Here is a 13,305-nt window from a genome sequence, read left to right on the forward strand (position 1 = left end):
TAAATTCATAAGTCATAAAATAAGGAATTCAAAATTTTAATAGATTTTATTACTGGTTCGCTTAGAATAAGGAGGGGGGATATGATTGAGCTACCAAGACATTATTTCAAGTTTTTTTTTAGATTGAGTTCTTGCTGTGTCTTAGGTAGGCTATATAGTAGAAAATAGAAATTGAAAGTAGACTTTCGGAGGTCCAACTCTTAATTTCAAGCAATTGTTTCTCATCGGTGGTCGGAAATTCGACAAACGAACGGAACTCAGTCGGAAACTGAGGATACGCATTTTAGATATCATTTGTCAATTTACTAACAATTTACTTGATAATAAAATAAGGGCAGAGGCTCAACTAGTAACGGTACTGTTCACAGTTGCCTCTACAAACGTTGTTGCACACTAAAAAAAAAAGAAATTGCATATAGCACATGCATTTGTAGTCTTGAATTTAGCCTCTGATCTGTTCTTTGTGAGCCCTTAAGAATGAAACTTGATTGTAGAGTTCCTTTCTCAGTTGACAATTTTGAGCTTGACAATTTTAAGACCATCCATTCATCCATCATCTAAGCCGCTTCTCCTCATGAGGTTTGCGGGCCCTCTTGAGCCCATCCCAGCTGTCTTCAGGCAGTGGGCGGAGTCAAATTTAAGACAATAAGGGGAAAAAAACCAACAGATCAATAAAGAACTCACCAACAAATATAAGAAATGATGGCCTTCCATGAAGTATGTGCTGTACGAGACACTTCCCTCCCACACTTGGTTGCAATGCAGAATACCTGTGAGTCACCCTGACAAGCTCGTTGCATAAAAGCACTGAATCACACGGCTTTTTAACGAGCCTGAGATGGCAGCCAATCGGCAATAAACCAACAATGCCTGACCGTGAATATGTCGTGTCTGCCGCATTATTGAGCTTATTTCCAGAATAATGATGCTGCTTTCACATATGAGCAAGGGAAGCAATTTGGGCTGCTGTTGGTTAGTCGGTTAGTGAGTGGGTTGGTTGATTACTCTGGTTCTGAGTTGTTTGGTTATTGTGTTGTTTAGTTAGTGAATTGGGTGGTTAGTTTGTCAGTCTTTTGGTTTGTCAGTTGGTTGTTTATTAGTTCGTTACCCAGTTAGTTGGTTTGTTGCTTATTAGTTCATTAGTCGGTCAGTCAATTGGTTGATTAGTCTGCTGGCTAGTTAGGTGGTCAGTTTGTTTGGTTGGCTGGTCTTTTCATCTTTTGGCTGGTTAGTTTCTTAGTCAGTCACAGTAGTTGGTTGATTACTCAGTTTGTCGGCTTGTGAGTTAGTTGGTCGGTTGATTGGTTAATTTGACAGTGAGTAGTCGGGTGGCTTGGCAGTTAGTTGGCTAGTCAGTCGGTGACTCATTTAGTCGGTTTAATATTTGTTTGGTTGGTTAGTTAGCTGGTTGGCCAGTAATCTGATTCATAAGTTAGTCAATTGGTCAGTTAATTAGTTAGTTGGTTTGTTAGGTGCTGAGTTGTCAGTGGTCATTTGGTGGGTTGGTTGTTAATGAGGTACTCTGTTAGCTATGAGTGTGTTGGTTGTTTATAGTTAGTAGGGTTTTTCATACACAATGTGCATAAAATGTTGTAGAGTGGTTGCCCAAAAGGGCATTTGATTCAATTATTGCCCTAATCCAATAGAAAAATGTAAAGCTCTGAGCTGTTACAGTCTACTTGAATGGGGACCATTCAAATTGTTAGGCATAGGCAGCGTTCTGCCATTGGTGTTTTGTCTTGTTCGACGATTTTCTATCGCCTAACTTGAAATGTTGTTGCCAGGGAAATGAAACCCCAAAGCTTTATTGTGATTTTGCGCCCTCCCACACCCTCTTGGCCACTTTCTCAGGCCTGACGACGCTTCAGGTGGTCCTGGACACGGCGGCCGAGAGGAAGTGGCAAGTGACGGCGATCAACGTGGGCAACCTGAAAGATGAGCGCAAGGACGAAGCGTACCGCTCACTTTTCCAGGACTTGGAGAACAAGAAGGAGCGAAGGGTGATCCTGGACTGTGAACAAGACAAAGTCAAAGACATCATGGACCAGGTCTTTTTTTACACTTCTAATACTATATAGTAAAACCTGACTGACCTGATTTAATCATCGTAAACTTCAAAATGTACTGTAACTCTCTACTGGGTGTCAAACACATTTTGTCACGGTCACATTCCACTCGCCGTTAACTCCCACTAACAATCCATAAAAAACTAACTCCTTTGTGACACACAAAGCTCAAGATTTCGTCTGCCAGTTGAGATGTATCACTTCAATATATTTCCTTGACACCAATTCCCATTTTCTTCCTTGCCAGGGCTTTCGTTTATAGACAGAAGACAAACAAGCCAATTGTTGAATTTTCCGTTAAATCACGAAGTGCAGAAAACAGAATAGTGAATTCTGAATAGCGAATTGCAAAGCGGCAAGCGTTCACCGTAATTGAATATTTTCTGGTTTTGCGCAATAAAACCAACATGTTGTGTATCAGGGAACTCCAGGTAGACACTCCAGGTTTCGTACGCGGGTCGCAGATACAAAACGTTAATATTCAGATCTGCCCGGCGCCGTCGTCTCGACAGACAGAGGTGCCAGTCAAGCGGCGGGATTAGCTTCGGGTGTGTCACACCTGTCAAGCCTTCAAACACTACAAAGCCGATCAATTTTCTGTCCCCTTTTTCCACCTCCGTTGCTGCTGCCGCTGATAAGGACAGGTCGCTCTGGATATCTCTTTCTGCCACATTTGTTACTGTTAACACCACAGGTTATTAATGCAGCAATAATGGCCACAAGCATCAGCGACGCTAGCTCGTGTGACTCACCGTTGGCCTTTGGAAGGAATTCAAAAGGGATGCCCTCCTTCAGTTGGGTAACACACACGAAAAATTCCAATGGATTGGTTGTGGGAGGTGGAAGTAAGGCCGAGCGATATGGTTTCAAAATTAGATCTCCAATTTTACAATTTCCCATTTGAATCAATGTTTAGGAAAAAGCAAAAAGGTATTTTTCTTTAATTAAAATGTAGATTATTATGGAGGACTGAAAATGCCAAAATTAAATGAATTAATACATCATGAAATGTTTAATTAAAATTGTCATTAATTACGTACATTTTTCAATTATTAATTATTATTAATCATATATTAATTACTTAATATAATTATATATCATATATTACTTATTTCATGGTGTATTTTTTTTTTAATTTTGGCACTTTCAGTCCTCCATAGATAAAGCCTTGCTTCTGCAATGTAAAAGCGGGCAATGTTCAGCACGCGCTTCACTCTGATTGCCTTCCGCAGGTCACCTTTCTTGTCAAATGGAAAAACCATTCTGCTGGTGTTCCCCGTTTCCTAGCGAGAATTACAGTCCTTAGTTTTCCGGGTCTGAAACGTTATTAGGTTTAGAAACACTGTGCTTTTGTAAACTAGCTCCTATCTGTTGTTAATGTAAAACATTGCACGTCAAAAAATTTTCATTGAAAAAAGATCAGACAGACCCATAAACATTTTTTTTCGATAAATAGCTCAAGCCTATTTAATAATTTTCCAAAAATTTAATCTTAAACTACGGGATTGCAAAAAGACCTGAAAATGTTCTGAACTGCTACCAAAATTGTATACCTTAGCCATGTTAAAAAGATTGGATGCAGGTATGAATCCACAGGTGCTAATTTGAACGATCTGTTACTTAACCCATTTACTACCATTGACGGCTAAACACGTCAATGATCTTTTTTTTCTTTTTTTTTACTCGGCTGGTAGTAAATGAGTTAATCGATTAACAGGAACAGAAGATCATAACATACTCAATTTTGTATGCAATTAAGAATATTTTTCCCATCTAATTTTATAATCCTGCAGGTTATCACCATTGGCAGACACGTGAAAGGCTACCATTACATCATCGCCAATTTGGTAAGAGTAAGCCATCAGAAAGTTTTTTTACGTCGCAAGACTACAAAAGTCACCTCATATCGTCTTGTTTTCAGGGTTTTGTCGACGGCGACCTATCTAAAATCCAGTACGGCGGCGCCAACGTGTCAGGTTTCCAGATTGTGGATTTTGACGAGCCGCTGGTGTCTAAGTTTGACCAGAGGTGGGAGGCCTTGGAGGAGAAGGAGTACCCGGGAGCAGACAGCAAGATCAGGGTGAGCGTTGGACTTCATGTTTGCATGTAACACAGTGCTTCAGACATGTACGCTATGTGCATTATTAAGCAAGTCTGGCCAAGACCATCATGTACTGGATATGCACTCCAGCAACGTCCGGCCACATGGGCTCGTGAATCGTCGTGAATCCCATGTTGTTCTACTGAATCCACTTTGAAATTCCTTCCTGTTCAAGCTCGAGTCCTCATTAAAGTGCATCATAATGTTGAGTAGAGACAGCTGGTTTAATAAATTTAAGCACTTTAGGGTGTAACTAGAATGGCACTCGGCAAGTCACAGGCCTCCGCTGAGCACCCTCAGGAGATACCAACATACTTTATTTACCTTTTTGTAATGAATGAATTTAATGAAAGAAAACACCAAATTACCGAGCAATTTCTATTTCCGTGTCATCTTGTTGCATTTTTAAGGCATTTCAAAAACAACACATAAAACACAAATAGGTGAAATTGTGGCGAGTATGCCGTGCATATGAATGGGGTTTCTATAGTCACTTTTTTTTTGTTACTAGCTAACTAGTGTTCCTTCCTCCGTCTTCTGCTACGTAGTACACGTCGGCGTTGACGTACGACGCGGTGCAGGTGATGACGGAGGCCTTCCGCTACTTGCACAAGCAGCGCATCGACTTCACCCGGCGAGCCAACACCGGCGACTGCCTGGCCAACCCGGCCGTTCCCTGGGCTCAGGGAGTGGAGATTGAGCGAGCGCTGAAGCAGGTAAGACAGAGCCGCGCTCGTCTCGTGACGGGTTGCCACGGTAACGGTAGATTTGGAAGCCTTTGGGAAGGCGCAAACGACAGCAAAGGCGGCGGGTATCGCACGGAAATGATTGATGTTGTTCTTACACGTGATTAAACCAAGGAAGGATTTTCTAGTTTTTTAGTGGAAATCTTCGAATAAGGAGCGGCTGTATATGGAAAACGATTGTGGAATATATGTCGGCACGGCATATTGTATATGAGCCAACTGATTCAACATATTCCTCAGGCAATGTGAAGTGGAGTGTATCACAGCTGTCTTTTGTGAAAAAAAAAATTCGCCTCCAGATTGGATGCCAGTCATTCACTGGGTGGTCATTGGTGGGTGGGCGGGGCACCCAATCAACTCCTGCACTCTTCCAAATGAAACCATTCATTTTCTGCCTTGGCAGCCATTCCCAATAAGTGTGTTGATGCCTAAATTGGCCGCCATTGTAGAGGACAATTGTACGACGAAGTTGGCAATTCCAAAGAATCCGTTTTTGGGGGGGATGGGACAGTATTAGCTTCTTTCATACAGACTCCAATTTATTCTTAGCTCTTTGCCATGTAAGTTGGCTGCCAGTCAAAGGCGAGATGGAGGATTTTTTTTTTTTTTTGTCTAGACGCCTACATGCTGTCCAGTCTCTATCTTTGCATGAAACACTTTATGCCAGGCATTTCCAAATAGTATTGCGCATATTACTCGCAACATACTCTTGGTGTTGAACTAGCCAAGGAAAAAAGGGACGATAATACTATAAAGATTATTTAGATTTTTCAGACTGCTCTTGTTTTATTTTATTTATTTTCCAAGAAAGATATTGATCTTGCAATTAAGCAGTTAAACAAATTCTGCAGCAGAAAATTGGTTACATTTCCACGGTTGCACTTTTCAGCTTGTTTCATCTCCTCAGAAGAAAACAATTCTTGTTGCACGTCATTTAAAAGGAAAAATATTGAAGATGTTATATATATCTCAATATTTTTTCTGATTTTGTAGCATCATAGTATTTCAGACCATTCAAACTGTTAATATTGTACTACTCAGCATTGTCCGTTCCCTAAAAAGAAGACAAACAACTGATGTTGCACTTAGAGATGAAACATAGTTTCAAATATTTGTTTATTTTTGTAATTCATACTATTCAAATTGTTCCCAAAAGATTTAAGAGGCTGTACTTCATCATACCCCTAATGACAAAATATGAGGCCCTTTATTTTGGGCTATAAATGACTTTGCTTTGCTGCTTTGTGCCGCAACGATTTCTGAGAGGGTACTTGTTAAGAAGTTTCACAAAAGCTTCTTTATGGAGTCATTTTGCATTATCGCTTGGGCACCATTAAAACCCAAAGCAAGAAAAAAAAAGCAGTTTGTTTTTTTCCGACTGTCTCCTCTTTTGGGAACATCTGAAGAGTTCTTAAGAACAAATATATATTCCAGCAACCTTGACAACAAGTCGGGAGTATTTTTTATTTTATTTTATTTTATTTTTTTTAGCTTTTTTTTTTTAATGTGTGTGGCAGAGGTCCAATATCACTCTGTCTCAGAATCAATTAAGTTTGATTTAAGTGTCACCCCGTTCATCTTTAAAAAATGTGGCCGCTCCATTAAAATGCGCGATTCAGTCATTATCTTTGAATTTAAAAGACGCATTGCTGCCACAGGTGCGTGTGGAGGGCTTGACGGGCAACATCCAGTTCGACCAACACGGCAAGCGGGTCAACTACTCAGTCAACATTATGGAATTGAAGAACAACGGTCCCGTAAAGGTAAAGTCTCCCTCGCACCGGGGAAAACGCTCTCAAGATTAACGACGTGTGTCTTCCTCCGACGGGCGCTCATTACTTATTCATGTACAACAGATTGGCTACTGGAACGAGGTTGACAAAATGGCCGTCACCAAATCGGACGTCTCTGCCAACGACTCGACGGGGATGGAAAACAAAACGGTCATTGTCACCACCATCTTGGTAAGTTATCGAGGCGAACGCTTTGATTTATGGTCGCTCGGGCTGCTTTAATTGCTTTGCGAGATGTTTGTCCTTCGGTTCCCCAGGCACCAGGTAACATTAAGACGGAAAGACACGCAGTGTAAATGCTGCTCCGTTATCATTCGTCTTGGTTTGGGCAATACTATGGTGGTGTCTTAAATTTGCTGGACTTTCACATCGATTTGGATTAATAACCCCCCTGAGTCCACAAAGTTATCATTCACAGTTTTACATTACTCACTGTCACATGCACAAGTTAACTTGGTCTAATATTATAAAAAATGTCGCGGTTGGCCATTTAAGAATTTACCTATTTGGCAAATCGGAGACTCGTAATTGTTATCAAGAAAGTGATAGAGCTCTACTGATACTTTGTACATAGTTGAGAAGTGTGAGAAGTGTAGCGTGGCGAGTTCGTAGATTTTTGGAAGGTCTTCACCGCTTGGACGTGCACACTTGCGGCGCATTTTTTATTCAGGGATCGTTGTATGTGGTATATTTATAGTTTAAATGACAGTTAATACCCCCGCGTGCTTGTTGTTTGGTATACCCGCAAGTTTGCATATTTGCAGGTTTTTTTTTCTCAAAATTCAGATTTACACAATTTTTCAGGGAAAACATAAATTAAATGTACGTGGGTGCCCTTTGGTGGTACGGAACGTAAAACAATCAGTGCCTAAGTGCAGTTCTTGCGGGGGGGTTGTTTTGTTTTTTTACATTTTAATTCAAGCCATTTGTCATTGCAATGAGCTGTATTCACTTTTTATAAACAGTCCTTGTTCAAGGTCTGTCATTTATTTTGCTATTTTATTTAAATGCAGTGTCAATTTTGGGAGTAGGTAGCTAACCACAATATGTAATATACTTTTTAGGATAAAATGCCAATCTTTTTTTTTTTTTTTTTAATCATTTGGCCCACTATGTTACTATATTTTAATGTTGGTCAGGATGGTACAGGTACAAATCTAAAACATGCCTACTGTGTTTAATTAATCACAAAAGATTCCATGATTAATCATGATTAATCACTTTTTTCAACTACTATTTTTTGCATAGCTTATAACAGATATTTACTTGAATAATGTCTTGGAATTGATGCAAAATCACCAAATATGAAATATATTTAATTCAAAGACTGTTCTAATAGCTTTCTTGGATTCTTGAATCCGATCTCAATGGAGACATCGTTACAGGCAATTTTGCAAACATTTCTCGAAAATTCCCACAAGCACCACACTCCACCAGTGTTGGTTTTACTTGTTGGTAACTTGAGCACAGTGTTTTGTTCTGAGACGTGCTAAAGACAGCTAATATGGCACAATATTGGCAAATTATGCAAATTATTTTCTAAGTAAATCAAACTGAGTTAACTGAGTTCAAACATTTAACCGAGTTAAATTTTTGGGGATTAATCACTTGAGTTTAATGCTTTAATTTTAACAGCCCTAATTTTGTTAAGTTTGAATGCATTGAAAGGGTGGGAGACTAAAACCACGTCAAAAAAAATATGCAGGTCATCTTGACCTGGATGACTAAGAATCAACGGAAAGAAAGACAATTTTGGACTTCAGCACTTATTCTAGTAGGCTAACGATAACTAGCTACTAGCGTAAGTGACGAAGACAAAAACCTAACGAACTATACAACTTTTGGGCCGTTTTGAAATTTGAGGCTCCAATTGTCTGAGCTCCCGAAATGATGTCATGTTGTTATGGGCGTCCTTCAGGAAGCTCCTTACGTCATGCTAAAAAAGAACGCCGACCTCTTTGAGGACAACGACCGCTACGAAGGCTACTGCGTGGATCTAGCCGCCGAGATCGCCAAACATTGCGGCTTCAAATACCAGCTGAAAATCGTGGGCGACGGCAGGTATGGAGCCAGGGATGCCGAGACCAAGATTTGGAACGGGATGGTCGGCGAGTTAGTGTACGGGGTGAGTTCCCTCTTTTTTGCCGAAACGTTAAAAAAAAGCAGAAAGGACCGATGGTCATCCCGTGTTTGTGATCCAGAAAGCCGACATCGCCGTGGCTCCGCTGACCATCACCTTGGTCCGAGAGGAGGTGATCGACTTCTCCAAGCCGTTCATGTCTCTGGGGATCTCCATCATGATCAAAAAGCCCCAAAAGTCCAAGCCCGGCGTTTTCTCCTTCCTGGACCCGCTGGCCTACGAGATCTGGATGTGCATCGTGTTTGCCTACATTGGCGTCAGCGTGGTGCTCTTCCTGGTCAGCCGCTTCAGCCCGTACGAGTGGCACACCGAGGAGTACGAGGATGGCCAGATTCAGACTAACGAGTCCACCAATGAGTTTGGCATATTCAACAGCCTGTGGTTCTCCTTGGGGGCCTTCATGCGACAAGGCTGCGATATCTCGCCAAGGTAGCTACTATCTTTTTGTGGGATTGCTGAAGACCATTTACATTTAATTCTGCACCACGAAAAAAGTAAAAAAAACAAAAAACAAATCCATATTATTATTTCAACAGATTTCATTGTCTGAATCGAGTCCTTGCACATTGCTTTACTGATTCAAACCACTCCATTCATGTTTTGGCAACTATTTTTTAGTCGCAGTTTTCCCGCAATTCTGAACTTTCCAGGAAAAAAATGAAACATTTAAATGAATGGAGAACATTTTCAAATTATTACTCAAGTGATTCAAAATATCTTGGGAAATACGTCTCACATTTTTCACAACAAAAATATCCAAATCTGCGCTTGTTTGACAATTCCACTTTTTCCATCCCCCAAAAAGTGTGAAAACAGCCATTTCAAACTATTTATCACATTCCCCCCCCAAAATCCCGCATTTTCAAGAAAATACCCAAGATATTCAGATATTATTAGATATATGATATTAATTATCATATATATTATCATATATATGATATTCAGATATTTTCTACTCACTTTCACACTTCTCTACCGATTTAATCCACTACAACTTTAAAAGATTCTCAGCAATTCAGCAAAGAAAACACACACAAAACGGCATTTTCTATGCCCAAACAATTTCCAAGTCAATGGAGAAATTTTTCAAATGTCCCTAATCTTTCCCTATTTCTCAAACCATTTCAACTTTAAACTTTTCAGGACATCTTGGGAATCCTAAATCATGCTCCTCACATTTTCACAATAAATTGCCAAATTTAGAGATATTTTCATATTGACCTCCAACATACTTTGACAGATCAAAAGTGAGCTAAACAATTTCATATTTATGTGCTCTTTCTGCAAGGCCAAAGCCAATAACAAGATAATTAAAGAAAAAAAGTAATTGGTGTCAATGAAGTATTTTTGCTGCAATATTGGCTTTGGTTTGTAGAGGCGGAGCTAATTTTAACCGAGGTTGACAGAAGAACTTTTGCCGTGTCTTCAGTATAAGCGCACTTGGGTTTTTTTTTGTAAGAAATCAAAATACTTATAATCTGCAGTATTTATTTTTAAGGGGAATGTAAAATGAGCATAATTTGTGGTATATTTACAGTCTAAACAATTTTTCTAGGGAATTATTAGGTACTTTTTCCCTTTGCCACTAAACCAGATGGAGCCATTTTGTGGGTCTTGCAATTGCATGTACTGTGTAATTAATTCGTTGGTTGTAAAATGAACTTAAGTCTCACTGAATTAATGACTCTCACCTCATAAAATGTAGCCTTTTATGCCATCTTTTGTCCTAATAAAGAACGAGTGATTGCGTTTGTGCGACAGGTCTCTGTCCGGGCGCATCGTCGGCGGCGTGTGGTGGTTCTTCACGCTCATCATCATCTCCTCCTACACGGCCAACCTGGCTGCTTTCCTCACTGTGGAGAGGATGGTGTCGCCCATTGAGAGCGCTGAGGACCTGGCCAAGCAGACCGAGATTGCGTACGGCACGCTTGACTCAGGCTCCACTAAAGAGTTCTTTAGGGTAAGGCACCAAGTTTAACCCTCAGGGGTGTTTGGGGCTATTTTAGAAATCCTCTGGTGTTGTTCTTAATTATAAAGAGCAATGATGTCACATTGGAGGTAATTATTTAGAACGTCAAGCAATTTTTGCTTCAATTCAATGGACATTGTGCTGCCTTGGCCACCTTGGGTCAGTGTAACACGGACATGCCAGTTAAAACTCCTCAGTAAACCGTTGTAATAACTGTTCATTGCAGAGGATAAAGAATATATTCCTCATTTATATATTGCACCACTGTAATTAGATTCCTGAGGTACCTAGCATGCCCCAATATGGAAGACTTTGAGGGTCAAAAAGCCCTTGTAAGGCGTTAGCAAGCTATTAGCAATAAATTGCACATAACTGTTTTTTAAATATTATTTTTTTATGCTTGTATAATTTGCACAAACTATGTTTTGTAAAATATTTATCTATAATATGTGTCTTTGTACTATGCAAGTGCTTCATAATACCTTATTATATTTTCTTAATTTTTTTTATTCATTTGTAATTTATTTAGTCATTCGTATTTATTATCATTTACAAAAATTGTTGTTTTCAAAATTAGCGTTATTTTTATTTTTTAATGGGGAAAAAGTTAACTATTTTATCTGTGTATTTGTATTATTAGATACAATTTTAAATGTTGTTGATAGTTTTATAACATTGTATCTCATGTATTTTGTACCAAACATTTTATAAGTAAATAAAAATAAATAAATGATAAACAATAAAAAAAACATGATATAATCTATAAAAATAATTAGTTTTCTAGATGTATCATGCATTTATTGTATTTGTACATTTTACAAAATTATTCTACTACATAATAACCCAAGATATAATTAGAAAATTGTTCCACTCATTTGCCTTATCGTTTCTGCCACGAATTTCCTCATGTATGTTTTCTCCTCCCCCCCACAGCGTTCTAAAATTGCCCTCTTTGACAAAATGTGGACGTACATGCGGAGTGCGGAGCCCTCAGTGTTTGTGAAAAAAACAGCCGAAGGAGTTCTGAGGGTCCGCAAGTCCAAGGGCAAGTACGCCTACTTGCTGGAGTCCACCATGAATGAGTACATTGAACAGCGCAAGCCGTGCGACACCATGAAGGTGGGAGGCAACCTGGACTCCAAAGGCTACGGGATCGCCACGCCCAAAGGATCCTCATTAAGGTGGGTGGAATAGTATAACAATGTGTCCAATGTTGTTATAGTATCCCACCTACCCTGATGTAGCTTTGCTTATGTGTCTCTGGTTTGTATTAGGACATAAGGTAATGCCGCTTACCCACCCTCAAATCCCCGTTGCAATTTATTGTAAGTCGATAAATTGCAAAAAAATATATACATAATGTTTTCATGAATAATGGGGTACTTTGGATATAGTTCTTCAAAAAGCAATATCAATAAAATCCGCTAAAAAGTTGATAAATTGCCCCTATTAAAAAAATAGTATTCATTTTGGAATGTATTATTTCATAATTTAGTCACATTTCAGTTTAGTTTATTTCTGCATGATTTTCATTGTCATGCACAGATTGAAAATTAATGAATTATGATTAATTTTAGTTTTCGCAATCTTAAATTTTCCAAATAAAAATCCTAAAATTTGCAAAGCAGACATATTGACAATAAAATGTGACACTTCTGATAATTAATATAGTTTTATTTAATATTGGTAAACCTCTATATTTGATTGAAAAATGGCAATATTTAACTCATTTAGGCATTTGCCGTTTATTAAATATTTATAGTAATGGGATACATTGAAAGTAATATTTGTGTATTTCTTCTTAGCGATATATAAATATAAATCAAAAACTGCAATTTTAAAAAAGCTTCTTCATTTATATATAATAATGTAATATTATGAAAATATTTTATCATAATAAATATTTCTAATGTTGCCTATGTGTATTATAATTCAAATTATATTATTATTAACAGTATTTTTAGATAGATATTCTATAGGCATAACTAAAAAGTTTTAAAATTTCTAATTTTCTGCAGATTGAATATTATCGTCATTAATCTGACACCTTTTCCAAAATATGTGAGCAATTTTCCGCTCGTGTAGCGATTTGAACCCTTTTTCTCCAGGTTGTAATTCACCTGGATGAAAGTCGTTCCCATGCAATAATCTCGCTAATCCTAATTCAAATAGGCTCGAATATTTTATGTGTGTCTGTCAAAGCTTTTGTCCTTTTCTATGTTCCTACTATGCCTTCTGCTTGTGCTCTTGTTTTCTCACTAACTTTTGAACCAATAGTTATTTCTTCTAATGATGATGATGATGTTTGAAATGTGTGTTGATGAAATGTGTTTTTTTAGAATGCTTAAACCCTTGCAGTGCTCTCCTTTTTATTTAAACATTTAATGGACTTTTCCTTTGTGGAAACAATTGGCTATCTAACCCCCCAAAAAGCCTTTTTTACTGCACTTTCACGGCGGCACTGCCTGGGTTTCCATGTTTATAGGAATG

The 13,305-nt window shown here is 38.6% G+C and overlaps 1 protein-coding gene across 5 annotated transcripts in view; it reads left to right on the forward strand.

The window, feature by feature from the left end:
* The window catches only part of gria2b (glutamate receptor, ionotropic, AMPA 2b), a 43,676-nt gene that overhangs the window by 20,503 nt on the left and 9,868 nt on the right, over positions 1 to 13,305 (forward strand). For all 5 annotated transcript variants that reach the window (XR_015842879.1, XM_088293947.1, XM_088293951.1 and 2 more), the window contains 10 exons: positions 1,852 to 2,048; positions 3,860 to 3,913; positions 3,988 to 4,146; positions 4,716 to 4,883; positions 6,572 to 6,676; positions 6,770 to 6,877; positions 8,625 to 8,831; positions 8,908 to 9,275; positions 10,608 to 10,806; positions 11,749 to 11,996. Coding sequence is in view for 4 of the 5 variants with exons in the window: in XM_088293947.1 (XP_088150073.1) it covers positions 1,852 to 2,048; positions 3,860 to 3,913; positions 3,988 to 4,146; positions 4,716 to 4,883; positions 6,572 to 6,676; positions 6,770 to 6,877; positions 8,625 to 8,831; positions 8,908 to 9,275; positions 10,608 to 10,806; positions 11,749 to 11,996 (1,813 nt within the window). In the remaining variant the exon portion in view is untranslated. The remainder of the gene's footprint in view (positions 1 to 1,851; positions 2,049 to 3,859; positions 3,914 to 3,987; positions 4,147 to 4,715; positions 4,884 to 6,571; positions 6,677 to 6,769; positions 6,878 to 8,624; positions 8,832 to 8,907; positions 9,276 to 10,607; positions 10,807 to 11,748; positions 11,997 to 13,305) is intronic.

Source organism: Idiotropiscis lumnitzeri, chromosome 4 (assembly GCF_059441095.1).
Source record: "Idiotropiscis lumnitzeri isolate Australia: NSW breed Sydney's pygmy pipehorse chromosome 4, RoL_Ilum_1.0, whole genome shotgun sequence".
Taxonomy (NCBI): Eukaryota; Metazoa; Chordata; class Actinopteri; order Syngnathiformes; family Syngnathidae; genus Idiotropiscis; species Idiotropiscis lumnitzeri.